General features: G+C 47.0%; 2 protein-coding genes across 3 annotated transcripts in view; both read right to left on the bottom strand.

Moving 5' to 3' along the window:
- pick1 (protein interacting with prkca 1) overlaps positions 1-6,737 on the bottom strand; it is a 39,445-nt gene extending 32,708 nt beyond the window's left edge. The window contains exons 1-3 of one of the 2 annotated variants that reach the window (XM_060849419.1): positions 6,677-6,695; positions 4,739-4,792; positions 2,553-2,630 (exon numbers count right to left, since the gene is read on the bottom strand). In XM_060849419.1, the coding sequence (XP_060705402.1) occupies positions 2,553-2,593 (41 nt within the window). In that variant the 5' untranslated portion in view covers positions 2,594-2,630; positions 4,739-4,792; positions 6,677-6,695. Of the gene's footprint in view, positions 1-2,552; positions 2,631-4,738; positions 4,793-6,676 lie in introns of both variants that reach the window. The other variant, XM_060849420.1, reaches the window with a different exon arrangement.
- Positions 6,738-7,187: 450 nt separating this feature from the next.
- Positions 7,188-27,182, bottom strand: adsl (adenylosuccinate lyase). The gene is made up of 13 exons (XM_060849713.1): positions 26,983-27,182; positions 19,163-19,366; positions 18,667-18,711; positions 18,485-18,564; positions 15,523-15,694; positions 13,053-13,099; positions 12,799-12,889; positions 12,337-12,406; positions 10,763-10,910; positions 9,885-9,975; positions 9,360-9,449; positions 8,724-8,900; positions 7,188-7,761 (listed from the first exon to the last, which is right to left on the bottom strand). The coding sequence occupies exons 1-13, from the start codon at positions 27,139-27,141 to the stop codon at positions 7,675-7,677; spliced, it is 1,461 nt and encodes a 486-aa protein (XP_060705696.1). The 5' UTR covers positions 27,142-27,182; the 3' UTR covers positions 7,188-7,674.

Genomic DNA, 27,182 nt, shown 5'->3' with positions numbered 1-27,182 from the left:
GGGGGAGAGAGTGAGTGAGTGGGGTGGGGGGAGAGAGAGGGACAGTGAGAGAGCGTGTGTATGTGTGAGAGAGAGAGAGAGAGAGAGAGATGGGACTGGTTTGTGAAGGAGGATCCTCCAGAGGGTTCAGCTCCAATGTCACTGACAATGCAGTCCACACATGGGGCCTGGGCTGCTGGGCAGCAGGTACTTGACTGGAATTGAGCTAGAGCAGCAAATGAATAACAGCACAGGAGCTGTGTGTTTGAAGAGGCTGTGGATTTAACAGCAGAGGCTGGTGTCTAGACTAATAATAAAACAAATCAGGACCGCTGCCATTATCTCGATATTGAAACAATGAGCTAACAGAATGAGAGGCTAGCCAGAAGGGATAGTGCAACCTTTACTCAAGGATGTAAAAGAATAATTATCCAGAAATGTTAAACAAGGTCATCAGCGTGGATTTTGCACTTTTCCTTATTGAATTAATGTATTTAAGGAAAAACTAAATAAACATTTGAAAAAGAAGTGAATAGAAGGTTCCGTTTACTCTAGGTTGAAAGTCCAAGAGATTGACAGGAGATTTGAGGGAAGTCTTTTCACCCAGAGGGTGCTGGGAGTCTGGAAGGCCGAGGCTGTCTGGAAGGGTAGAATACACAGGAAACCTCACAACCTTTAACAAGTGAGCACCTGAAACGTCACAACATTTTAAACTGTCGGCCCAGTGCTGGAATGTGGGATTTGTATACAGTACCTGGGTTAGCACACAGCCAATGGGCTGAAGGGCCCTATTAGGAAAAAGTGAGGACTGCAGATGCTGGAGATCAGAGTCAAGATTAATGTGGTGCTGGAAAAGCACAGCAGGTCAGGCAGCATCCGAGGAGCAGGAGAATCAACGTTTCGGGCATAAGCCCTTCATCAGGAATCTGAAGGGGCCCTACTGTATACTATGGGAAGGTGATGCATGTAGAGTTGGAAGGGATGGAGTGAGAGGTTTGGGGGGAGCGGGAGGGTGGCACCATCTTGTCCACACCATTTACACCCATTGAACCCAGTGGCCTGATTCCTGTGATGTGTAATATCTCTGTAATGCCACAGACTGACTCTCTTGATGCCACAATCCATCTCAAGGATCTAAAAACATGCTATCAGGAGGGTGTATTGTGTGAGGACTGGGCAGGGTAGTCAGGACTGGATGGGGACTGGGTGGGGTGATCAGGACTGGGCAGGGACTGGGTGGGGTGGTCAGGACTGGATGGGGACTGGGTGGGGTGGTCAGGACTGGGTGGGGACTGGGTGGGGTGGTCGGGACTGGATGGAGACTGGGTGGGGACTGGGTGGGGTGGTCGGGACTGGGTGGGGTGGTCAAGACTGGGCAGGGTGGTCAGGACTGGATGGGGACTGGGTGGGGTGGTCAGGACTGGGCAGGGACTGGGTGGGGTGGTCAGGACTGGATGGGGACTGGGTGGGGTGGTCAGGACTGGGTGGGGACTGGGTGGGGTGGTCGGGACTGGGTGGGGACTGGGTGGGGTGGTCGGGACTGGATGGGGACTGGGTGGGGTGGTCGGGACTGGGCAGGGACTGGGTGGGGTGGTCGGGACTGGGTGGGGTGGTCAAGACTGGGCAGGGACTGGGTGGGGTGGTCGGGACTGGGTGGGGTGGTCAGGACTGGATGGGGACTGGGTGGGGTGGTCAGGACTGGGCAGGGACTGGGTGGGGTGGTCAGGACTGGACAGGGACTGGGTGGGGTGGTCGGGACTGGGTGGGGTGGTCAGGACTGGACAGGGACTGGGTGGGGTGGTCGGGACTGGGTGGGGACTGGGTGGGGTGGTCGGGACTGGGTGGGGTGGTGAGGACTGGGCGGGGTGGTGGGGACTGGGCAGGGTGGTGGGGACTGGGCGGGGTGGTGAGGACTGGGCGGGGTGGTGGGGACTGGGCAGGGTGGTGGGGACTGGGCGGGGTGGTGAGGACTGGGCGGGGTGGTGAGGACTGGGCGGGGTGGTGAGGACTGGGCGTGGTGGTGAGGACTGGGCGGGGTGGTGAGGACTGGGTGGGGTGGTGGGGACTGGGCAGGGTGGTGGGGACTGGGCGAGCCTTTCTTTGATGCTGGGTGGATGGTGCAGCCTCGGCAACATGTAAAGAGCTAGGTCCCACCCTGGGCAGAGCTTGTTCATTCGGCTTGTGATTGGGATCAGTATCAACTCTCCCCCCCCCCCCCACCAGCACACCACAATGGCTGTCGATGGTACACACAAGAGCCTTGAGGCTGCTTCAGCTGAAACGAACAACACCAAACCCTTGCCACGCAGATAATTCAAAACTTCACCAGCTTCAAGTTGCCCTCCTTGTCCCAGTGTCTTCACTCAGATGGATATCACTGAACCAAAGCCTTGGAACTCCCTAACTAACAGCTCTGCAGGAGTGGCCTTCATAGACTGGTTGTAAAAGATCAGGATGGTGCTTCCTGACCTGCTCAGTGACAGTCAACGGGCAATAAATGCCAGCCAACAAACCAACAACAGTCAATCAGATTTCCGTGCCACTTGAGTATTTAATGGGTGACAATTACTCACAATTTATCTTCTTCTATTTCAAAATCCATGTCACTGAACATTATCGATTCCCCGTCAGTCTGAGGCTGTTCCTGGTCTCTGTGGAGGAGAATGTTTGATGAGTGAAACCCAAACTTGGTATTCAGTGGTGCACAGGAGAGTTTATCACGTTCTGTTTAGTCAGCCTCTGAGTATCCACATGCTTCCTGCAGGCAATGCTCCCAAATAAAAGGAAGATGCAAATACAGCAGTGATAAAATACAGACTAGATCCTAATCAACTTCATATCTGACTGGGCCCTAATATAGAAAAATTATTTAAACAGAGTAATATAGACAAACCGATAAAGAATCACCTCGACTCGAAATGTGAGCTTGCTCTCTCTCCCCAAGGATGCTGTCTGACCTGCTGTGACCGCCAGCATTTATTGTTTTCAACACAAAGTGCCACTCAGAAGTTCGGGATTGGGTGCAGAGGGGCTGCTTTGATGAATTGAGACAAAGGGCTGGTGTTCCAATGGACAACACAGGGACTTTATGGGCAGCAGCATGATCCCAGATGGCCACATGAAATTACAGAATTGTTACAGTGCAGAAACAGGACATTCGGCCCATCATATTGCACCAGCTCTTCGAATGAGCCACAATACCTTGGGACAATCTCCTGCTTATTCTATCCAAATATTCAGCCAGCTGAATGTCTCAATTGAACATGTCTCCACCAGTGCATTCTAGACCACAACTACTAGCTGTAAATGAAAGCTTTAGCTTGCATCACCCTTTTGCTTTATTTGTACTCGGCTTTCAATTTATGCCCTCTAGTCCTTTTCACTTTTATTACTGGGAACAACTTCTCCCTTTCGACTCTATCCAATCTGCTCATGATTTTGAAAACATCTATCAAATCTCCTCTCTGCCTCCTCTCCAAGGAGAGTAGACCCAACTTTTTCAAGCTATCTACACCACTGAAGGTTATCGTTCCTGGAACCATTTTTGTAAACCATTTCCACACTCATTCCAATACATCCTGAGGTTTTCTATAATGTGGCACTCACAGCTGTACACAATATTCCAGGCAAAGTCTAACAAAGTGTCTGGGACAAGTTTAACATCACCTCTTTGCTTCTGTATTCTATGACACTATGAATAAAGCACTGTGCTTTGTTAACTGCTCTCCACACCTGTCCTGCCACCTTCAATGATCTGTGCACATATACATCCTCTACTTCTGTACCCACTTTAGAATTGTGTCCCTGTTTTATATTGTCTTTCAGTATTCTTCTCCCCAACGGTTATCAGTTCACACTTCTGTGCATTGTACCTCATCTTGTCTTTTTGGAGTTCCACACTGTCCTCATAATTTACAAAATTTTAAGCCAGCCACAAACTCTGAAACTGTCCCCTGGATCCCGAGATCAGATTATTAATATATATCAGAGAAAGCAAAGGCCCCAACACCTGGGGAACTCTACCACAAATATTCCTTTAGCCTGACAAATATCACTTGATGATTACTCTCTTGTTTCCTATCACTCAGCCCATTTTGTAACCACATTGCCCTGGACTCTCTCTTTGCATCGTGTAGCCCTCCTCACAAGTCTGTCGCACGGCACAGTATCAAACACCATCCTGCGAATGCTTGCAACTTGATGAACCTCAGCCTCAGGAGTTACTGAGTTGAAGTCAGAACCACAACTCTCAGCACCTTTCAAATGTTCTGAGCTTTAAACTGATCACAGTCACAACGGCTGAGGACAGAGAGTCCCTCTGCAGTGGGTCTACAGGGGAATCGGTTTAGCTCAGTTGGCTGGATTGTTGGTTTACAGAGCAGTGTGATGCCAACAGCTTGGGTTCAACTCCCATCACCAGTTTGGAGTTACCACAAAGGACTCTCCTTCTCAACCTCTTCCCTCGTCTCAGGTCTGGTGGCCCTCAGGTTAAATCACCACCAGTCGCTTCTCTCTAATGGTCTGGTAAGACTATGATGACAACAACAAAACAAGTCTATGGCCACAGATGTGAGAGGAGGGTTTAACATGTGGGAATGCTGGGCTCCTGTGCATCATGAGGAGGTATCCTCCTTCCAGCAGCCAAGCAGCAGAGGGCTCTTCACAGGTTCGTTGGATTAGCTACCTGGTGCTGCTGGGCTAATAACCTTTTTACCCACAAACCAGTTTGTTCCAATTTGGCAATGACACTAGAACTTACCGGCAAACCAGTGATGACAACTTCCAGGTCCACCGGTTTCCACTGCCACCTACACTGAGCATTGAAAATGTACCCTTTAGATCTATCTTCACAGTATGAGGCAGAAACAAAAACAGAACTTGCAGGAAGCGACAGGTCTAATAAGAGAGATTAAAGCTAGCAAAGAAAAAGTACCAGAGAAATGAATGAGGCTTAACCTTCTATATTTGATAAGTTCAACTGATTTTAAAATTGATAATGGCTGCACAGGATGTAATCATTCTGAAAAGTCCTAGGGGACTGGATGGTAATTCTACTTTTCAAGAAAGGAGAGGAGACTAGGGTCTATCAACCTGAGCTTGAGAAAAAAAAATCAATTACAGGATGAGAAAAGTCACAAGAGGAAACTATGAAAATCTCAATGTGATGAGAGAGTCAACACAGATTTATGAAAGTCAATGATTGAATTTTTTTGGATCTACCTAGCAGTATGTACTCTAATTGAATTTAAGTTTCTAGCATTTTCCAATTTTACTTTAGGAAGACAAATGTTACATTGATCCTTTTGGCGAAGGGATTGGACAATAAGAGTGAAAAAACTCGGAGCAGTCACACACAGCTTTGGTGGTACTGTCCCTGTTTGATATTGCATGTCTATACAATGACCTATTTATCTTAAAGAATACAACAGTTCACATGATTCCAGGGAAGACAGCAATGTCCGGGAAGGAGGGATTGAATAGGCTGGGCTGTTACAGTCTAGAGTTTGAGTTTGAGTGGGCTGCACGGTGGTTAGCACTGCTGTCTCACAGCGCCTGAGACCCAGGTTCAATTCCTGACTCAGGTGACCGAGTGTCTGGAGTTTGCACGTTCTCCCCGTGTCTGCGTGGGTTTCCTCCCACAGTCCAAAGGTGTGCAGTCAGGTGAGTTGACCATGCTAAATTGGCCGTAATGTTAGGTAAGGGGTAAATGTAGGGATATGGGTTGGTTGTGCTTTGGCGGGTCGGGTGGACTTGTTGGGCCGAAGGGCCTGTTTCCACACTGTAATGTAATAAGAGATGATCTAACTGAAACGTGTACAATTGTGAAAATGTTTGACAGGATAGAAACTGAGGTGGTGAAGAATCTAGAAGCAGAGACATAGTTTTGGGAAAATGGATTGGTTATTTCAGACTGACAGGAGTAAAATAATCTCCACATCAATCTTTGGAATTCTCTGACCGGGAAGGCCGTGGGTGGTCAGTGTCAGGACATATTTAAAGCAGAGTTGATATCGGAGTCTAAGCAAATGAAGGGATAAGCAGTTTGGATGGAAAACTAGTAACTGGCGATCAGTCTAGAGCTCAGCTGCTAGGATTGGTTATATATGAATATTCAGACAGGATTTTAAAACAGCAGAGCCACAGCATTCTCTCCCCTCAGTTTGCTCATAATCCCCATATACCCTACCTGACACCTCAAGTGCTCACTCTGTCTAACTCCCCATCACCCTCTCAGTTCCCCCTCTCTCTCTCTCTCTCTGACCCTCGTCAGCTCCCCATCCTCATTATTTCTATTTACCCTCCCTCTCCCTCTCCCAGCACACATCCGTCTCAGACACCCTCCTCACTTCTATCTACTCTCCCCCCCAGCCTCCCCCAGCGCCCCCCAGCCCACATCATCCCCCCAGCCCACATCACCCCCTCAGCCTCCCCCAGCCCACATCACCCCCTCAGCCTCCCCCAGCCCACATCACTCCCTCAGCCTCCCCCAGCCCACATCACCCCCTCAGCCTCCCCCAGCTCACATCACCCCCTCAGCCTCCCCCAGCCCACATCACCCCCTCAGCCTCCCCCAGCCCACATCACCCCCTCAGCCTCCCCCAGCCCACATCACCCCCTCTCCTCTCTATCTACCCCCACCCCTTTCCCCTCCATTTCTCTCTCTATTTTACTTTAAGACCGGGACCAGCCTTTTCACCTTTTTTTCCCGGATGTTTCTGTTTTTGACTGACGTCGCCCGTTATTGTGCGATCACTTCCTCTTCCGGTGGACTGACCCCCGGAGATCGTTCTGTGTCCATTGTGAGGTCATGCGACTGGAAGAGGCTGTCGCCACCCGACTTACATGGCCGCCATCTTTAATGCTGGCAAGTCCGTCCTGGCACGTACAACCCTAACCTGGCTCCAGACCTTCAGCTATTCCCCGTTCCAAATCCAGCATCAGGCCCTCGCCCAAGTCCAGGTGAATTTGATCTGAAACTCAATTCAGCAACAGCCCTCCACACAATTTCATTCTGGACAATCCCACAGACATCAAAATTTATTTCCATCTTAATCTTGGGGCATCATAAAGTGAATGACTGAACTTCAGGCAGATACCCAAACAAGTGGGATTGGTATTAACGGTTTAAACCGGCTGAGTGAGCGAGGTCACCTCTTCACTACAAAAAGCTTCAGTTGAGTAGCGTCAGACAGTCGTAATGAAACGCATTCTTAAAGTCAAGCTGAAAAAGATTTTTATTTAAAACACAAGCCATCCTTTCAAGATGATGAGAATGACACAAAACGCATACAAATGGAAACTTTGAGCCCAGTCTCATGGGCAGTGATTTTCATCGATTAATTTGAAATAAAACTTATTTTGAAAATGTAATGATCTGACATGTGACTTGTAACAGGAGAGCTCTGGGTCATTTGATAATAGCTCCATGATTCCTGAGTGGGAGCATGTTTGCTGATATCCCCGAACACAGTATACATTTGCGAAACATGCATGGCAATTCATGGCCATTGATGTCCCAGCATTAAAATAATTGTCAGAAACCAAATCAGCAATTTAAAATTGAACAATCTCATCTGTGCTCCTCAAATCTAAGGCATAAAACACACGCACAAACTTCCAAGTCACAGGCTGGACATGCTCGAACTCGGAGGTATTTTCATGAATTTTCAGCCGTCATCGCTCTGGTTCAGTTTCTCACAGCTCCAACTCAACCTTCACTTCCATTTGACCAGCATAATGGACCAAGAGTGGCTGGACCTCCTGTTCCAGAAATTTGGTAACCTTTTAAAAGAGAAGAAAAGAAAATCAATACCAAATGACAACCAAGAAATAGGAGCAAAATACTGCAATTTTGGAAATCTGAAATGAAATCAAAGTTCTAGAAATAATCAGGTGAACTTCTTCTGTACCACAGAAGCCACGTGGGTCTTGAAAGGGGCTAACTCTGCTTCTCTCTCCATAAGGTGCTACTGAACTGCTAAGGTTTTTCCATTCTTCAAAAGAGTTTAGCAGTGAAGATGGTTGAAGAGCAAAGGCAGATATTTAAGAATTAAATAGATCATGGCTCACAATATTCCAGTGAGGAAGGAGGGTACTGATAAAGGGAATAAGCAAACCACGGTTAACCAGGGCAATTAAGATTAGCATCAAAATTAAAAGAAAAAACAAAAGTTGGGAAAGATTAATGGCAAGACAGATGGTTGGGAAAGTTTGTTCAGCATTTTTCATTGGTTTTCAAACAGACCTTGGAGTGCAGGTTCACAGTTCCTTGAAAGTGGAGTCGCAGGTAGATAGGATAGTGAAGGCGGCATTTGGTATGCTTTCCTTTATTGGTCAGAGTATTGAGTACAGGAGTTGGGAAGGTCATGTTGTAACTGTACAGGACATTGGTTAGGCCACTTTTGGAATATTGTGCACAATTCTGGTCCCTCTCCCTCCTATAGGCAGGATGTTGTGAAACTTGGAAGGGTTCAGAAAAGATTTACCAGGATGTTGTCAGGTCAGCCATGGTGTCACTGAATGGCACAGCAGACTCAGTGGGCTAAATGACCTACTGCTCTTCCTTTGTCTTGTTGTCTCCTTCAAATTCAGTCAATGCACAGGGATTCAGATCCACGTCAAAAGAAATCACCCTTCCCACCCAAAATAAGAAAGAGGCAAGGGCAGAATGTCCCACCTCAACAGGTGGGGGCCAAACTGGCACCATGGGCAGTATTACAGATGACTCCACATCTCACTCTCACCTGCTGGGGGGCACACCCAATGAAGGACTTAGGGTCAAGCAGTGTCTCAAGCTGCCCGTGGATTGGGCTGAAGTAACTGTCCTCCTGAATTCTGCAGATCAGATCGTTATCACCTCCCTCCTGTTTAACCACAGCAGCTGCCTGCTGGGAGAGGACACGGATTCGCTCGTGACAATCCTGTAGAAGATGGGAAGGAAATAACTCCAATCAGGAGTGTTTACCACAAATGTCACACAAGAACTGCCAGAGATGGGGAGACAGTCAAGTCTCTCAAACTGAATCCCAACTCAGTCCAGCTCCAAAACATCAACAACTCAAATCTGCATTCAACCTCCAGAATGATTCCATACATTCAAACCTATTGGTTCAGTGTCTCCTACAGATCCTTCAACCAGCAGACGGCTCAGGCTAAAACAACTAATCGTGTTTATTGTAAAAACATAACATTTATAGAAAAGTAAAAGTAGATTTATCATTAATTCTTAATCTTTCAATGAGAGTTTCAAATCTGTCCTTTCTGAGCTAAAGTGTCGATCGAGATAAAGTGCACAATTTCTTTTGAACAAAAACAGATACAACCCAGTCTCTCACTGTTCCTAATGCACCCCCTCACTCCAGGCACAGGGGAACACTGACCTGTCTATTTTCTCCTGCTTTCACCATTGCCATGATGATGTTTTCTGTCGCCATGAATGGAAGCTCATGGCGAATGTGCCGCTCAATCACCTAGAAGAGAAAGTAACAGATCAGCAAGCACACGGGAGGCTGGCAACAATGAGCAGGAGCAGACAGGAAAATTAGGAAGCGAATGTTCTCAGCAAGACTGTTTCAGACATCCGTTACTGCACAACCCAGGTATCCTGAATATCCCTCTGAGCAGACCTGCCCCACCCCCACCACATACACACAGTGGCGCGGGGTATCCTTGCCATGGAGATGCTGCAATAGGTAATCACTAACGAGGACAATCACCCATTCTCAGACTTGCACTAACCCAGATCCAAGCCCTGTACAAACACTAACAATAATTCACAGAGCAATGCTACTTCACTTCAGCCCAGTGGCTGCTGGCCGAAAGGACAGAGCTTCCTACATCCCAAATCAGCTCTAAGTACATCAACTGCAGCATCTGAAAATCTCCACAGCAAACACATTGCCTACCTTTGGGTAAACGACCAGCCCTTCAGTGATGTTCTGTAGCGTGCTCAGGATAATGTCTGCAGTTAGAAACGACTCTGCTAAACAGATACGTCTGGAGAGAAGAGGGTGAGACCAACAGTGGCAGAGACAGACAGGGGAAGAATGTGAATGGCAAAGTAAAACAAGGAGTTGGGGGGGGGGGGGGTGAGTGGCAGAGAAGGGTGACAGGCCACAAAAGATGAAAAGAGCAAGTGACAGAAGGAGAGGGAAGGCAGGTGTTCAGACATTGAGAAATGGGGAAAACACAGTGATTAACCACCGCTTTACTACAGTTGTACTCAGCGTCACATTGACAAGTTGACATTGGACACATTGGATACAATGTCAGAAGGAACACAGCAGCCTTTATGGCCTGGAGGAATGGCCGGAGAGCATGTCTGGGCCTGGGCCAGTTTGACCTTCTTCATTCAGCAACTTAAAAGGTATACAACCAAAGACAGCAGCTGGGTTTTACTGATGCTTGGCATTGGCAGGCACTTGAGACCCCAGCTATTACTTACCATCTGAACCAGTATGAACAGTCTATTCAACTTTGAGACATCACCATGTCACACGCAACATCCAGACAGATTCACCCACACTGAACTCTGACCAGGAGGGGATAACCCAGAGGGACACCGTTCACTTCACCCAGTGATGAAGAAACCAGTGGCTTGGGTCAGGAAATTCAGCAAGGAACAGAATGTGGAACTTGTGAATGACTGATCCCAGCAGCTAATTGACCAGGAGAAGGGGCAGGGTTTGGAGGGTGGGAGTATTTTGGAGGGGCCTCTCTACACCACCTCCTGTTTCCCTGTGAAGAGCTGAACCAATCCAATTCCAAGATGCAGCGAGGTTACCTGTTGGCGCTGTCATCTAGAGTCCGCTCAAACCACTGTACAGCTGCTGTCTGCAGAGGGTCCAGCATCAGTGTCATGAGGTGGCGAGCCAGACTGCAGCAACGCTCACTGCGCATTGGATTCCTCTTATAGGGCATCGCACTGGACCCTGCAAACACACACAGCGACAGAATGAAGAGTCATCCACAAACTGAGACTATCTGCCATCACCCACAACTCCCAGATAGACCTTTCCCATCTCCCCTATAGACTGACCAATTTAGCCCCTTTCCTGGACAAACCATCATCCACACCCTAAGAAAGCACCCCACCACATCCCTTTCCTCCACCACACCCCTTTCCAATCCTGACCAGTCTCCCCAAGCCATTGCAGATTGAGCCACTGCTCCCAAGTGGTTTATCAGGATAACTCCTGCTTCATGGGCTCCTCTAGTCAGTAAAGCAACACACGAGACAGCGAGAGACAGAGAGAAAATGCATGTGTGTGGGGTATAATGGTGCAGATTTTCCATTGCCCAGTTCTGATGATCAAAAGTCACAACATCAGGTTATAGTCCAATAGGTTTATTTGATATTACAAGCTTTCGGAGCACTGTCCCTTTGCCAGCTGAAGTGAAGAAAAGCATATAGGCACAGAATTTACAAGCAGAAAGATCAAAAGATCATACAAATGGAGCAAGTGGAGTGTCGAATAACAGGTCTCTGCAGGTGATTAAGAGTGTCAGACAGTGAGAGTAAAATGTCAACTGCTGGATAGCAAGTGAAGGGATGCCCAATAATCCAATTAATTGAGGCAGAGACATAATTAGAAAAAATTAAAAATAAGCTGATGCAGGAGACAAACCAAACGGCTAGAATAACACAATAGGTATAAGAGGGCTGGGCAGTTTGCTGCAAACGATGGTCTAGCGGTTGTTCAAAAGAGAGAAGCAGAGGCGTAGGGATGATCTTGGCGAGCTGTTTGTCGTCATCGATGACATGTTGAAGGCTGCAAAGAACATGGTGCAGTTTCCCCGCTCCAAGGAAGTATTGGGCGACAAAGGATCGCGTCCTGTGTCAACCTTCTGAGGAGGTCATTCCACAGTGAAAAACTGCAACATCAGAACTCGTGATCATGAGTTGCGCATTGTATCCTGTTCTTACGAGGGCATCTTTCAACACCTTCAGGTGCCCAGTGTGTTCCTCCTCATCTCAGCAGATCCTGTGTACACACAAGACTTGTGCATCAGGGATGGCTTCTTTAACATGTTTAGGGTGGAAGGTAGAGTTCTGATGATACCAGCGTGGACAAATGATTCAGGGCCAGGACTCTGTTGACCTTTTACCCGGTGTCCACATGGGGACTCAATAACAGAACCCATAACAATGTTGACTGATTTCTCACCAATTCCAAAGTGCTGAGGTATTAGGCTGAGGAGACTAGGATGTGAACCTGGGTTATCCCATCAAGAGTCCATACAACACTGGAACACACTCTGCCAAGCCCTTCCTGCAAAAACACTTCCTACATAAAACTACCACTCTAGAAATTACTCCTTCAGTCTCCCTGCACCCCTCTCCCAAAGAGGACTCACCAATCTGATCTTTCTCAAAGGGCTCCTCAACCTCCTTCAGATTTGCAAGAAGGCGGATATCCGTACAAATCTGAAAGAAACATGGGTCAGATTATTCGGCATTGCCACACTTTGAAACACTGACTGACTGCAGCCATTCATTCCTTACACAAGCTGCCCTGCCTCTCTGTAAGACTGCTTTAGCTACTTTGCTCAGTTCCCACACATGCTGATCACTTCTGGACCAAGGTAGGACATTCCAGACAAAACACAGGCCCCTTGTTTACCGCCCAATCACAATGGCAAAGCAGAACCTGCCTCACCCCCACGGCAAAAGCCCAGTGACCAGGCACCCACCCTCCCCATACCCCGGTGACCAGGCACACCATTCACCAGAGAGCAGACACACAGAGGGGTAATTTTTATTCAGGTTGGAGAGCCACACAAAATCCTATGGGTGCACACAGCCAGCCCTTTCCTAACCTTGTGAACAGTTGCCCCAAGACTGGCGAGCACGGCCAGCGAGTCAATATCCACTTTCCGACTGTACGTCTGTCCAGTCACCAGGTACGTTCTGAAGAAAAAGATACAAAACATTTGAACATACAACCCGGGTTACCAACCCTCAAACAATAAGAGTTGTTGAAGGTTTTAGAACAGAGGGGGTCCCAGCTACACTCTTGCTAATATCACATGATAGAGAGGGACACCAAGCGCTTTCAATCATCATAACTCACTGTTTAAATCCTGCCATCTCAGTCACCAAACGATCAAGCTCTTCAACCTGAAAGAGACAAAACCAGAGAGAGCATGAGAATATCAGAGAAGGAGAGAAAAACATACATTAGGAGAGGAAGCCATTCTGCCCCTCAAGCTTGGTCTGCTACTGAAGATCATAACTGATCAGATTCTGGCCTCAACCCACTTTCCTGCCTTCCCCAGTAACACTTAGAAACTGGATTGTGTTCCCTAGTTTGAGACCCTCCTACAAGAGGAAACATTCTCCCAGTACCCACACTGTTGAATCCCTTCAGGATTGTGCACATTCCAACAAGATTACCTCTAATTCTAAACTGCAATGGACATAGACCCAACCTGCCCAGCTTTTCCATGTAATAAAATACCCTCACTAATATTCCACTTCCCTGTCAATAAATGCCAATCTTCCATCTGCCTTCCTGATCACTTGCTGCTTCCTAACTTAACATACTAACTGTGTGTAATTCGTGTTCCAGGAACCAGAGGTTCTCCCTGCCTCAGAATTAAACCCCTCTCTGTTTAAAATAATACTCTATTTTTCTGTTCTTTCTGAATAACTGGACAAATTCCCATTTTCCCACATTGTGGTTTTATACACACACTTCCCATTCTTGGTGTTACTGGCAAATTTAGCAAGCACATTCTGGTCCCTTCATTCAGGTCACTGATACAGACGGTGAACACTTAAGGGCCTGGCCTTGATCCTGAGGCATTCCACTTGTTGACTTTCTTGCCAACCTGAAAATGAACCTAATTATGGCTGCTCCTTCTGTTAGCTGACCAATCCTCCACCCATATTAATAATGTTGCCCCTCCTGATCATGAGCGTAGTTACCTGTGATATGGCACCATATTAAATGCCTCCTGGAAATCAAAGTACACCACAACAGGCTCCCCTTTATCCTTGTTGTTGCTTACTTCCTCAATGAACATTAATCCATTAGTGAAACATCATTTCACTTTCACAAAGTCATGTTGACACTGCCTGATTTTCCCTGAGCCCTGCTATCACCTCTCCAGTGAAATATTCCAGTGACTTCCACATGAGAATTAAGCAGCTAACTGCCCTGTAGTTTCCTACTTTGTGCCTCCCACTTTTCTTGAATAGAAGATTCACATCTACTATTTCCTAACCTGGTGAGATCTTTCCAAAATTTCGGAAGATTAAAATCCACCATCTCAACAATCACTTCTTCTAAAACCTTGGGGTGAAGTCTATTAAAGCTGGAGATCAGCCTTTCAGCCCTGTCAGCCTTTAGATCTTCATATTTTTCTCAGTGTTCTTTCCAAGATGATTACACTCGTTTCCCCTCCCTTTCCACCCCCACCCCTCAATCTACAATTTCTGGTAGGTGCCTGGGTGGTGGATGCAATGTTTAGTGTGCCTACAGTAATAAAAATCTGTATTACAGGGATATTTTCATTAAAGTAAGGAAATCACAAGGTGAGTTGTAATGAAGTAATGAAAACTACGAAGGGTTAAGAAATACAAATACTGAACTTCAGTTCAGAGAAATGGCAGATGCAACTAAAAATGTTCTGGCTAATGTTCTAGAGACACATGATAAAATCTCAATTCAAGTCTGGAAATAAAATGCTACCTCGTAGCAATAACACCCATCTGGTTCTGCAAATTCTTTTAGGGAAGGAAATCTGCCGTCCTTAATCCAATCTGGCCTATGTGCGATTTCAAACCCACTGCAACGTGATAGACTCTTCATTGCCTTCGGAAATGGCCTAGCAAGCCACTCAGATCAAGGGCAATTAGAACTGGGCAATAAATACTGGGCCAGTCAGTGACATAATGAAAGAACAAAAGAGAATGTGTAAATCTGGACAAGTATCTGCGACACAGGGTGGCAGTATCTGCGACACAGGGTGGCAGTATCTGCGACACAGGGTGGCAGTATCTGCGACACAGGGTGGCAGTATCTGCGACACAGGGTGGCAGTATCTGCGACACAGGGTGGCAGTATCTGCATGGGTTTCCAAAACAAAAATGCGCACGTTAGGTGAATTGGCCATGCTAAAATTGCCCTTAGTGTTAGGTGAAGGGGTAAACGTAGGGGAATGGGTCTGGGTGGGTTGCTCTTTGGAGGGTCGGTTTGGACTTGTTGGGTGAAGGGCCTGTTTCCACACTAAGTAATCTAATCTAAATCTAAATGGAGACACCTGGGGGACAAATCATTGAAACAGTCAAAGTTTAATAATAGCAGTTGAAAATGCAAATATCATTTACAAAGCAAAAGTATTCAAAGTACAGAAATTACTTCATTTTTTAATCGATTCAACCAAGTCAGGAGGTGCACTCTCTCGGGCCCTGGGTAGCCTTCAGGGCTGGATGACTCAGTGAATCAGGATTTCTGTTAGAATAACTGACACTCTGCCATGATTATGAACTGCAAAGGCAGCACAATCTCCCCTTGCCCAAGTGTTAGTGTCACTCACCTTTCTATAGTCTCCCTCAAAGAGCTGGAGGAAACTGGCCTGAGTCCCTGTCGTTCCCTTCACCCCTCGGAATCGGAGCTCATTGCGGGCACGCTCCAGATTTCTCAGGTCCATACACAGATCCTGCAGCCAGAGGCAGCATCGCTTCCCAACAGTGGTCAACTGTGCTGGCCTAGCCAATTACAGCACAGAATCCACTTAAACAAATTACAAACAAGGTGGAACTGTTACTTAGAAAGGCATAGATTAAACAGGGATAGTCAGCTCGGTTTTCTTTGGGTAAGGCCGTGTCTTATTACCATAATTAGATTTTTTTTTGAGGAATAACTGGGTGAGGGTGGTGCAGTGGATGTTGTCCACATGCATTTTAGTCAGGCATTTGACAAAGTCCTACAAAGCAAATTGATCAGAAAGATTAAGGCTCCTGGAGTACAAGACAATGTGGTGAAATGGATACAAAATCAGCTCAGTAACAGGAAATGGTGGACATTTTTGTGAATGCAATGTGGTGTACCATAGGGGCTCAGTATTGGAGCCCTTGCTGCTTGTGGTATACGTTAATGACATAGATTTAAATGTGAGGCAGGCAGGTAGGAAGGATTGAGAATTTGCAGAAAATGCTCATGCAGTTGATCTTGAAGAGGATATTGTTCAGAGGAAGGGTCACTCGACTCAAAATGTTAACTGAATTCTCTCCACGGATGCTGCCAGAACGCCATACTGAGCTTTTCCAGCAATTTCTGTTTTAGTTTCTGACTTACAGCATCCGCCGTTCTTTCGGTTTTTATTTAGGATGTTGTTGGCTATGGGGGGGGGGGGGGGGGGGTTGCTGAGTTGGAAAGTGACAAACGCAACTGAATCTGGAGAGGTGGGAGGTCACGCATTTGGGGAGAGCAAACAGAGCAAGGGAATATACCACAGGTGGTGTCCGCCGGCTGCTTGAGCTTGAAACCTGAACTCATTGAAAAAGGTCCAGATCTGCTCAAGGCACTGGAATGTGCAAGGCCATAGTCCAGGACCTTACAAGGAGGGGTTAGAATGGCCAGCTAGCTTTTTCAAATTTTTTTTTCCAGACAGACAATGGGCTGAATAGCCCCCTTCCGTGCTGTAAATTTTCTATAATTCTATGGGTAATTTCGCTGTTGCATTTGGAGCTCCAATTCATAGTTCCATTCCAGGACTTGATGTCCAAGGAATAGGCACTCATGACAGTCAAACAGGTTAAGGGTCAGCCTGCAAATTCTTTCAAATGACCTGACACAGGCAGTAAAGTGGGAGCGTCTCCTGGTCAGTCATCCTGCAGGAGGCGATGGCAAACCACTGCCCAGCATTGTGCCTGAGGACAATATGGATTATGTTCCAGGGTCAAGAATGCCCTCAGGACTTATGGTGTGACAACAGCGTGTGCTGCCAAGTTGGAGTGTTCAGGGCGAAGACATGAAACAGTCCGGATAATGGCCAGGATGGAGGGAATAGGACTAAGAGAGAATTTAAAAGTGGTAGTGGCTCAAAGTCATGGTTTGTACAGAGTTGCTTTCAATTTGTTAAGAGCCAAGAATTTTTCAGCCCTCAGGATTACAATAAGGTTCATATGCACAAAGGAAGGAATTAAAAAAAACTCAGAAACTAAACTGGAAGAAGTTACTCAAGTAGAAACAGTAGGAGTGCAACCTCTTGAGACAGCTTTTTAAGGCAGTAAGGAGAAGGCCCCAGAAGAGAGGGAGCAGTCCTGGACTTAGTGCACAAAGTATCAATGGGGGAGCATTTTGCACATGGTGATCATAACTCCATTAGATTTAAAATTGTTGTGGAAAATGATAAGGATCAGTCTGAAATTGAAGTTCAAATAAGATCAGATATGATTTGGCCAGAGTGGACTGAGAGCAGATACTTTCAGGTAAATCTGACTCAAAACAATGGGATAGGATGCATTCAAAATGAAAATATGGACTTCATAGAGCTAACATGTTCCAAAAAGGAAAAGCGGTGGGAACATTACATCCTTTGAACACTGAATAGAGGGATAAACAGCTTTGGATTAAGAGAAAAGGGAAGGCTTATGACAAATACTGAGGACTCAAACAGGTGCTCAAGTGGAACACCATGTTCAAAAGGAAACTGAAGAAGGAGATTAAGAATGCAAAATAGAGACATGAAAAGATATGGCAGATAAAATAAAAGAAAATCCTAAGTTGTTTTACAGGTACATTAAGAGTAAAAAGATAACTAGGGAATGCATAGGACCCATTAAGGAGTGCATGGTAAATTTTCTATGGAGCCAGAGGATGTAGGTAGGGTCCTAAATGATCCTTTGTGTCAGTGTTCACTAGGGAGAGGGACAATATAGGTATAGAAATAAGGGAAGAGAAGTTCTGTGATATAATTAAAGAATTAGCATAAACAAAAAGGCAGCTCTGGGCATCCTGGCAGGCTTCAAAGTAGATAAATCTCAAGGGTCGGTTGAAATGTATCGCAAGTTGTTGAATGAGGCAAGGGAGGAAATAGAAAGGGAGCTAGCAAAAATTCTCAATATCTGCCTGGGCACAGGAGACCTGTTAGGAGGACAGCCACTATTCGAGCAGAAAGCAAAGGTGAAAGCAGCAAACTACAGACCTATCAGTCTAACCTCAGTGGTGGGGAATCTATAGAAAGCAATTCTAAGGGACAGAATTAATTTGCATTTGGAGAGGCAGGGATTCATCAATAACAATTAACATTGGCTTTGTTCGGGGTGGTGACATTTGACCAGCTTCACTGAATCTTTTGAAGAGGTGAGTGGGCTGGGTGGGGAGGTGTTTGGGAATGTGGGGTGCGTGCAAACGTATGACTCCTTTACTTAACAACGAAAAACTTTCTGAATCACAAAAGCAAGTTATTAAAGACAAAAGATGATTCTGACTGGGCAGGAAATATCTGTGTGGTGTGAGCAGGCACACTGCATCTCTTGTGCATTGCCACTTACTGGTAGTGGGTGAAACCGAGTGTTGGCAGGTCAGCATATTTCTGGGCAAAGTCCGTCAGGCGGTTGATGACTCGAGCCAGCTGCAACAAATGCAATGAGACAGAGTCTGTCAAAACACCTCTAGCACAGGAGTCAACCAACTATCAGCACTCACGCATGTGCGCACACTCACACACACTCACCTTGGGCAGAAGGATGTCGAAACCATCGCGAAGGACAATCAAATCCTAGGGGAGGAGGGAAATGATTAATACAGAAGAACTAAGTAAACGTGGCTGATGGAGAGCATCAATTCCATCCCCCTCTCTCTCTGACACTGCAAAACTCAACCAGACTGATCAGAAGCTTATGGGATTTCATGCTGATCTAATTTCAACATTGAAACACTGCCCTGGCCTGTCCGATGCTGAAATCCTTTAACTTCTAGACAAGGTAACTCCAACATACTACTGGCCAGGCTCTGACCTTCCCCCTCCCATAACGTTAAACATGACCAAACCTCCACTGTCCTCTAACTTGAACCAAGTCCTACTTTGGTTCCTCAATGTTCAAAATTTTTATCCTCGATTTGAAATCCCTCCATGGAGTGTTTGATGAATAACATATAGAGGGAGTTTTACTCTGTATCTAACCCTGTGCTGTTTCATGACAAGTCAGAGATCAGGAATGTTGTCGTACTGTGTTGTCCCCCACGTAGCAGGATGTGGCACCAAGGTGTATGATGGCAGCAGCATTCGGGCAACAATGTGCGAACGTGTGTACATGTGCCATGACATCATGGCGAAGCTTCTTCTCTTCTTCGGCAGCCATCTTGAAATCAATGTTTTCGAGATTTGACTTCATCTCCTGGAGTTGTTCCTGTGTGATTGGCAGCCCCAGCTCCTGCAGAGAGACAGAGAGAGATGAAGAATTGGAATAACACACAGCAACCAGCACAAGCAATGTTACTCCACTCACCCAGCTATCTCTAACTGGAATCAACCCCCAACATTCACCACACGCAATCGCCCCTTTGGCACCTAGCACATGCAACCCATAACCATAACCCCTCTTCACACAACACACTGAGCGTCAAGAACAGCTATTCAGTATCTAATCCCACGTTGTACCTGGCCTGGGACTGTTTGATTGGGATAGTGTAGAAGCAGCTTTAATTTCAGTTTGAAAAAAAAGTAGAGAAAGCTTCAGTTTGTATTTAACCCCACGCTGTACCTGTCCTAGGAGGGTTTGAAAGGGAGATGGTGTACAGTACTATTGTTGCATAGATAACATTGACTCATCAACACTGTGGCTATGACAACCTTTACAGAAAACACCTTATGCACCCAAGGTAGGGAAAGAAATTCATTGTGTGTGTGTGTACATACACAAACACACACATACACAAAGCATTGAACAAACAGTAACCACCATTCAGCAAGTATGGATGTAAAGCAACCAAACAATATTTTCTTCTGTACTTTATTGTCTCACCATTTTCCAACAAGTATACAAAATGATTAAAGCCGGTACACCATGGAAACAAGAGTGAAAATACACAACAGGTCGGACAATGACTGTCAATGATTCTGGTTCATATTCCAGATGATGCTGTGTGTTTCCGGCATTTTCATTTTTAATTATGTCCAGAAGTGCTTTAATAAAGTAATGAATAGGGTCAGAGAATGTAGAGTCAGGGGATAAGAGGCAGTTCTGTTGAAAAATAATGAACCGGAATCACTAACTGGGTTTTCTCTCCAGACCACCAGTCCTCGGTATTTCTAGCAATCTTCCTGTTGTTTTCAGATTCCCAGCATCCAGCATTTTTTTTGGGACAAGCAGAATGGGTTCTGAAGAGTCATTCTGACTCAAAATGTTCCTGTTTTTCCCTCCACATTACCATCTGACCTGCTGAGTTTCTCCAGCACTTCCTGTGTTTCTTTCAGATTTCCCACATCCACATTATTTTGCTTTTGCACAAGTGGAGAATGGATTGCTGGGTGGTTTCAAGACAGAAAGGAGAGACTTGGAGTAAAGGGTAACTATTCACAAGGTGGGAAGTGAAGCTCTACAAAGGATCAGTTCAAGGACCACTGCTAATCACAATTTACCTTAACCATTGGACCACGGAATGGAACAACTTCTAAATTTATACATAACACCAAATTTACTTTGGAGGAGAGGGATGGCAATTTTAAAAACCTGCATGGATGACTAACTGAGAACAGCTCTTGCTTTGAGTGGTGTCACACCACCTTGTGATACCATGCCGGACAGCAAGCCCTGCTATTCCCATAGTCATCACAAAAGTTCAAAGATGTTATCAAAATACATACATTTCCCCAAATTACTTGTTTTTTTAAATTCAGGTTAGAATTATAGGATCACTACAGTGCAGAAAGAGGCCATTCAGACTGCACCAACTATGAAGAATGTCCCATCCAGACCCTCCCCTACCACCACCCTATTCCTGTAACCCTGCATTTCCCATGGCTAATCCACCTAGTCTGCACATCCCTGAACACAGGGGAAATTTAGCCTGGCCAATCCACCTCACCAAATACATCTCTGGACTGTGGGAGGAAACAGCGCACCCGGAGTAAACCCACGCAGAGATGGTAAAGAATGTGCAAACCTCACACAGATAGTCACCCAAGGCTGGAATCGAACCTGGGTCTGTAAAGCTGTGGCAGCAATTCTTGATGTGATTTGATTTATTGTTGTCATATCTTGGAGTGCAGGTGCACAGTTCCTTGAAAGTGGAGTCATAGGTAGGTAGGATAGCGCAGGAGGCATTTGGTATGGTTTCCTCCATTGGTCAGTGCACTGAGTACAGTAATTGGGAGGTCATGTTGTGGCTGTACAGGACATTGGTTCAGCCATTATTGGAATACTGCATGCAATTCTGGTCTCCTTGCTTTAGGAAGGGTGTTATGAAACTTGAATGGATTCAGAGAAGAACATCCCAAGGAGGGTTTGAGCTACAGGGAGTGGCTGACTAGGCTGGGGCTGTTTTCCCTGGAGCGTTGAAGGCTGAGGGGTAACCTTAGAGGCTTATAAGATCGTGAGGGGCATGGATAGGATAAATAAACAAAGTCTTTTCCTTAGGGTGGGAGAGTCCAAAACTAGAGGGCATACATTTAGGGTGAGGGGAGAAATTTAAAAGGGACCTGAGGGGCAACTTTTTCACACAGAGGGTGGTGCTTATGTGGAACGAGCTGCCAGAGAAAGTGGTGGAGGCTGGTATAATTACAACATTTAAAAGGCATCTGACTGGGTATATGAATAGGAAGGGTTTAGTGGATTATGGGCCAAGTGCTGGAAATGGGACTAGATTTATTTAGGAAACCTGGTCGGCATGGACAAAGTTGAACCAAAGGGTCTGTTTCTGTGTTGTACATCTCAACGACTATCTTCCTGCACTGCCCACAAAACAAAACTTTTTACTGTACTTGGGTACATAGAGACGTAGGATCTGTTTCTGTGCTGTATATCTCTATGATTCTGACTTCATGTTCAAGCTTCTGTCTGACTGAAACGCTAACCACTGAGCCACCATGCTGCCCAGTATTAATAGAAAGCACCAAGCAGGTAACTGTTTTGAACAAGAAGGAATCTGTTTATTATATAGTCAGTCTAACGGTAAATGATTAAGAACTGCCGACCTGTAACTTACCAGTTAAACTCTAACCCACTTATAACCTCCCCTACACACTGGTGCTGAGAATGCTTTGAAAAAGTACAGCAGCCCCTTGCACAGTACTGGGTTTTTTAAACAGCCCATTTTTGTGCTCAAAAAGAAAAACTTGCATGGATACAGAAAAAATACAGGAAGTTCCTCCTTCTCATGGGGGAAGAGAAGAAGAGTCACAATGAAATCCAATTATAGAATCACAGAGATGTACAGCACGGAAACAGACCCTTCGGTCCAACCTGTCCATGCCGACCAGATATCCCAACCCAATCTAGTCCCACCTGCCAGCACCCGGCCCATATCCCTCCAAACCCTTCCTATTCATATACCCATCCAAATGCCTTTCAAATTGTAGCAGAACTGCATCCTGAAGCGGCGCGCCCTCTCCGGTCAACAAGGTTTATAGAGTCAGAGAGATGTACAGCACGGAAACAGACCCTTCGGTCCAACCCGTCCAGATATCCCAACCCAATCTAGTCCCACCTGCCAGTCCCCGGCCCATATCCCTCCAAACCCTTCCTATTCATAACTCATCCAAATGCCTCTTAAAATGTTGCAATTGTACCAGCCTCCACCACATCCTCTGGCAGCTCATTCCATACACGTACCACCCTCTGTGTGAAAAAGTTGCCCCTTAGGTCTCTTTTATATCTTTCCCCTCTCACCCTAAACCTATGCCCTCTAGTTCTGGACTCCCCGACTCCAGGGAAAAGATTTTGTCTATTTACCTTATCTATGCCCGTCATAATTTTGTAAACCTGTATAAGGTCACCCCTCAGCCTCTGACGCTCCAGGGAAAACAGCCCCAGCCTGTTCAGCCTCTCCCTGTAGCTCAGATCCTCCAACCCTGGCAACATCCTTGTAAACCTTTTGTGAACCCTTTCAAGTTTCACAACATCTTTCCAATAGGAAAGAGACCAGAATAGCATGCAATATTCCAACAGTGGCCTAACCAATGTCCTGTACAGCCGCAACATGACTTCCCAACTCCTGTACTCAATATTCTGACCAACAAAGGAAAGCATACCAAACGCCTTCTTCACTATCCTATCTACCTGTGACTCCACTTTCAAGGAGCTCTGAATCTGCACTCCAAGGTTTCTTTGTTCAGCAACACTCCCTAGGACCTGACCATTATCTGTATAAGTCTGCTAAGATTTGCATTCCCAAATGCAACAGCTCACATTTATCTGAATGTGGGCGGCACGGTGGCACAGTGGTTAGCACTGCTGCCTCACAGCGCCTGTAGACCCGGGTTCAATTCCCGACTCAGGCGACTGACTGTGTGGAGTTTGCACGTTCTCCCCGTGTCTGCGTGGGTTTCCTCCGGGTGCTCCGGTTTCCTCCCACAGTCACAAAGATGTGCGGGTCAGGTGGATTGGCCATGCTAAATTGCCCGTAGTGTTAGGTAAGGGGTAAATGTAGGGGTATGGGTGGGTTGCGCTTCGGCGGGTCGGTGTGGACTTGTTGGGCCGAAGGGCCTGTTTCCACACTGTAAGTCTAATCTAATCTAATCTAAACTCCATCTGCCACTTCTCAGCCCATTGGTCCATCTGGTCCAGATCCTGTTGTAATCTGAGGTAACGTTCTTCGCTGTCCACTACACCTCCAATTTTGGTGTCATCTGCAAACTTACTAACTATACCTCTTATGTTCACATCCAAAACATTTATATAAATGACAAAACAGAGGACCCAGCACCGATCCTTGTGGCACTCCACTGGTCACAGGCCTCCAGTCTGAAAAACAACCCCCCCACCACCACCCTCTGTCTTCTACCTTTGAGCCAGTTCTGTATCCAAATGGCTAGCTCTCCCTGTATTCCATGAGATCTAACCTTGCTAATTAGTCTCCCATGGGGAACCTTGTTGAATGCCTTACTGAAGTCCATATCGACCACGTCTACTGCTCTGCCCTCATCAATCTCCTTTGTTACTTCTTCAAAAAAACTCAATCAAGTTTGTGAGACATGATTTCCCATGCACAAAGCCATGTTGATTATCCTGAATCAGTCCTTGCCTTTCCAAATACATGCACATCTTGTCCCTCAGGATTCCCTCCAACAACTCGCCCACCACCGAGGTCAGGCTCACCGGTCTATAGTTCCCTGGCTTGTCCTTACCACCCTTCTTAAACAGTGGCACCATGTTTGCCAACCTCCAGTCTTCCAACACCTCACCTGTGACTATCGATGATGCAAATATCTCAGCAAGAGGCCCAGCAATCACTTCTCTAGCTTCCCACAGAGTTCACGGGTGCACCTGATCAGGTCCTGGGGATTTATCCACTTTTAACCGTTTCAAGACACCCAGCACTTCCTCCTCTGTAATCAATTAGGATTTCAGGAGAAATGGGACTCACTTGTATAGGGAATAGTTGAGGTTCAAGTGAAAGCTGAACTGGGTGAGGGAGAAAGGAATGGCCATAGTTAGATTTAAACAAGTAAGGGTGAGAGGAGGCTTTATCAACAGCACAAGCACCAGCATGGACAGATTAGTTTGAATGGCAGCTTGTGTACCGTCTGTCCTCTGTGATCCTGTGACCCTGCCTTGTACTGTGCACACAAAGTGACTTCTGTTAGCCCATTAACTGAGTTAGAGCAAACATCAGCATCATCATTACATTGGAACAAATCAGCTTAGCACGAAACAAGGAGGACTTTCTGAACCAGGAAAAAACCACAAGCTCTGGGGAAAGTGAGGGGGGAGGATTAGGAGAGGCACAGAGGGGACAGGGGAGTACTATCACATATGGGGGATGTGGGAGACCGGATGAAGGGTTGGGGAGGTCAGGATATGGGTAAATAGAAATAGAGGAAGGGGTGGAGATGTTGGGAATCAGGAATGGGTTGTGGAAATTGGTAATGGACAGGGGCAGTAGTGTATGGGTATTAGAAATGGGGGCAGGGGGAGTTGCGGTGGATGGGGAATGGGAGGGATTGAGCATGGATGAGCATAAAGCACCAGGAATGGAGTGGGAAGGTGTGTAGGGATTGGGAACAGGAGGGGGATGCATGGGGTCATCTGGAATGGAGGGTTCGTGGAGGGGGGGGGGGGGAATCAGAACGGAGTGGTATGGGGTCGGGGGGGGGGGGGGGGGGGGGGGGGGGAGATCGGAAATGGGGTGGGGGTGTGGGGGAGATCAGGAACGAGGGAGTTGTTGGGGGGGATCAGAACAAGGTGGGGTGAGGTGACCAGAAACGAGGGGGTTGTTGGGGAGCTTGGAACGAGGAGGGGGGTGTGAAGGATCAGGAACGAGGGTTTTGTTTGGGAGGGGGGGGGGGGGTAGAGAAGAGAGACCGGGAACAGGGGTATGTGTGGGGATAAGGAACAGGACAGGGAATACAGTGAATTTGAATGAAGGTGGAGATTGGGGATGGAGTGGTGTGGGAATTGGGAATGGGATGGGGGTGGGATATTGGGGGCGGTGGTGGTGTGAGGATTTGGGAATGGGATGGGGGTGTAGGAATTTAGGAATGGTATGGATGGATGGGGTGAGGGGATTTGGGAATAGGATGGGGGTGAGGGGAGGATTTAGGAATCGCTGGCAGGGATTTGGGAATTGAATGGGGTTGTGTGGATTTGGGAATTAGTTGCAGGTGTTTGGGAATGGGATAGAGCTGTGGCGATTTGGGAATAGTATGGGGGATGGGGATGTGAGACGATTTGGGAATGAGACAAGGGTATAGTGATATGGGGAGAAAGTGAGGACTGCAGATGCTGGAGATCAGAGCTGTAAATGTGTTGCTGGAAAAGCGCAGCAGGTCAGGCAGCATCCAAGGAGCAGGAAATTCAATGTTTTGAGCATAAGCCCTTCATCACGAATCGTGTGGGGTATAGTGATATGGGAATAGGATGGATGTGGTAGTGAGGGGGGATTTGGAAATGGGATGAAGGGATTTGGGAATGGGATGGGGAGGTGTGAGAATTTGGGAATGGGATATGGGGATCTGGGAATGCAATGGGAGTGTGGGGATTTGGGAATGGGATGGAGCGTGTGGAGATTTGGGAATGGCATGGGAGGATGTGGGGATTTGGGAATGGCATGGGAGGGTGTGGGATTTGAGAGTGGCATGGCAGGGTGTGGGGATTTGGGAATGGGATGGCAGGGTGTGGGAATGGGTTGCGGGGTGCTGGGATTTGGGAATGGGTTGGGAGGTGTGGGGATTTGGGAATGGGTTGGGAGGTGTGGGGATCTGGAAATGGGATAGGGGTGTGGGGATTTGGGAACAGGGTGGGGTGTGGGGATTTGGGAACAGGATGGGAGGTGTGAGTATTTGGGAATGGAATGGGGGTGTGGGGATTTGGGAATGGGATGGTTGTGGGGATTTGGGAATGGAACAGGGATTTGGGAATGGGATGGGGATTTGGGAATGGGATGGGGATTTGTGAATGGGATGGGGGTGTGGGTATTTGGGAATGGGATGGGGTGTGGGTATTTGGGAATGGAATGGGGGTGTGGGGATTTGGGAATGGAATGGAGTGTGGGGATTTGGGAATGGAATGGGGATTTGAGAATGGGATGGAGCTGTGGGGATTTGGGAATGGGATGGGGGTGTGGGGATTTGGGAATGGAATGGGGGTGTGGGGATTTGGGAATGGAATGGGGATTTGAGAATGGGATGGAGCTGTGGGGATTTGGGAATGGGATGGGGATTTGAGAATGGGATGGAGCTGTGGGGATTTGGGAATGGGATGGAGGTGTGGGGATTTGGGAATGGGATGGAGGTGGGGGTGTGGGGAATTCGGATGAAGGTGGAGATTGGGAATGGGGGTATTTGGGGGTATTTGGGGGTATTTGGGGGTAACCCCCCCCGGCCTCTTACCTTCTCGGCCGTCGCCAGGTAAAGCCAGAGCCGGCGCCAGGTGGTGAACTTCTTGGCGTCACTGAAGTTGAAGGCCATCTCCGGGGACGAGTATCGGCTAACCAGCGGCGAGCGGTACCGCCCGAGACCGCCATCACCGCCGCTATCCCCCGCCGCCATCTCCAACGGTGAACAGCATGGGACAGCCAGCCCCGCCCTCA

The sequence above is a fragment of the Hemiscyllium ocellatum genome, chromosome 33 (assembly GCF_020745735.1).
Source record: "Hemiscyllium ocellatum isolate sHemOce1 chromosome 33, sHemOce1.pat.X.cur, whole genome shotgun sequence".
NCBI classification, from domain to species: domain Eukaryota; kingdom Metazoa; phylum Chordata; class Chondrichthyes; order Orectolobiformes; family Hemiscylliidae; genus Hemiscyllium; species Hemiscyllium ocellatum.
This window is presented reverse-complemented; position numbering and strand designations above follow the sequence as displayed.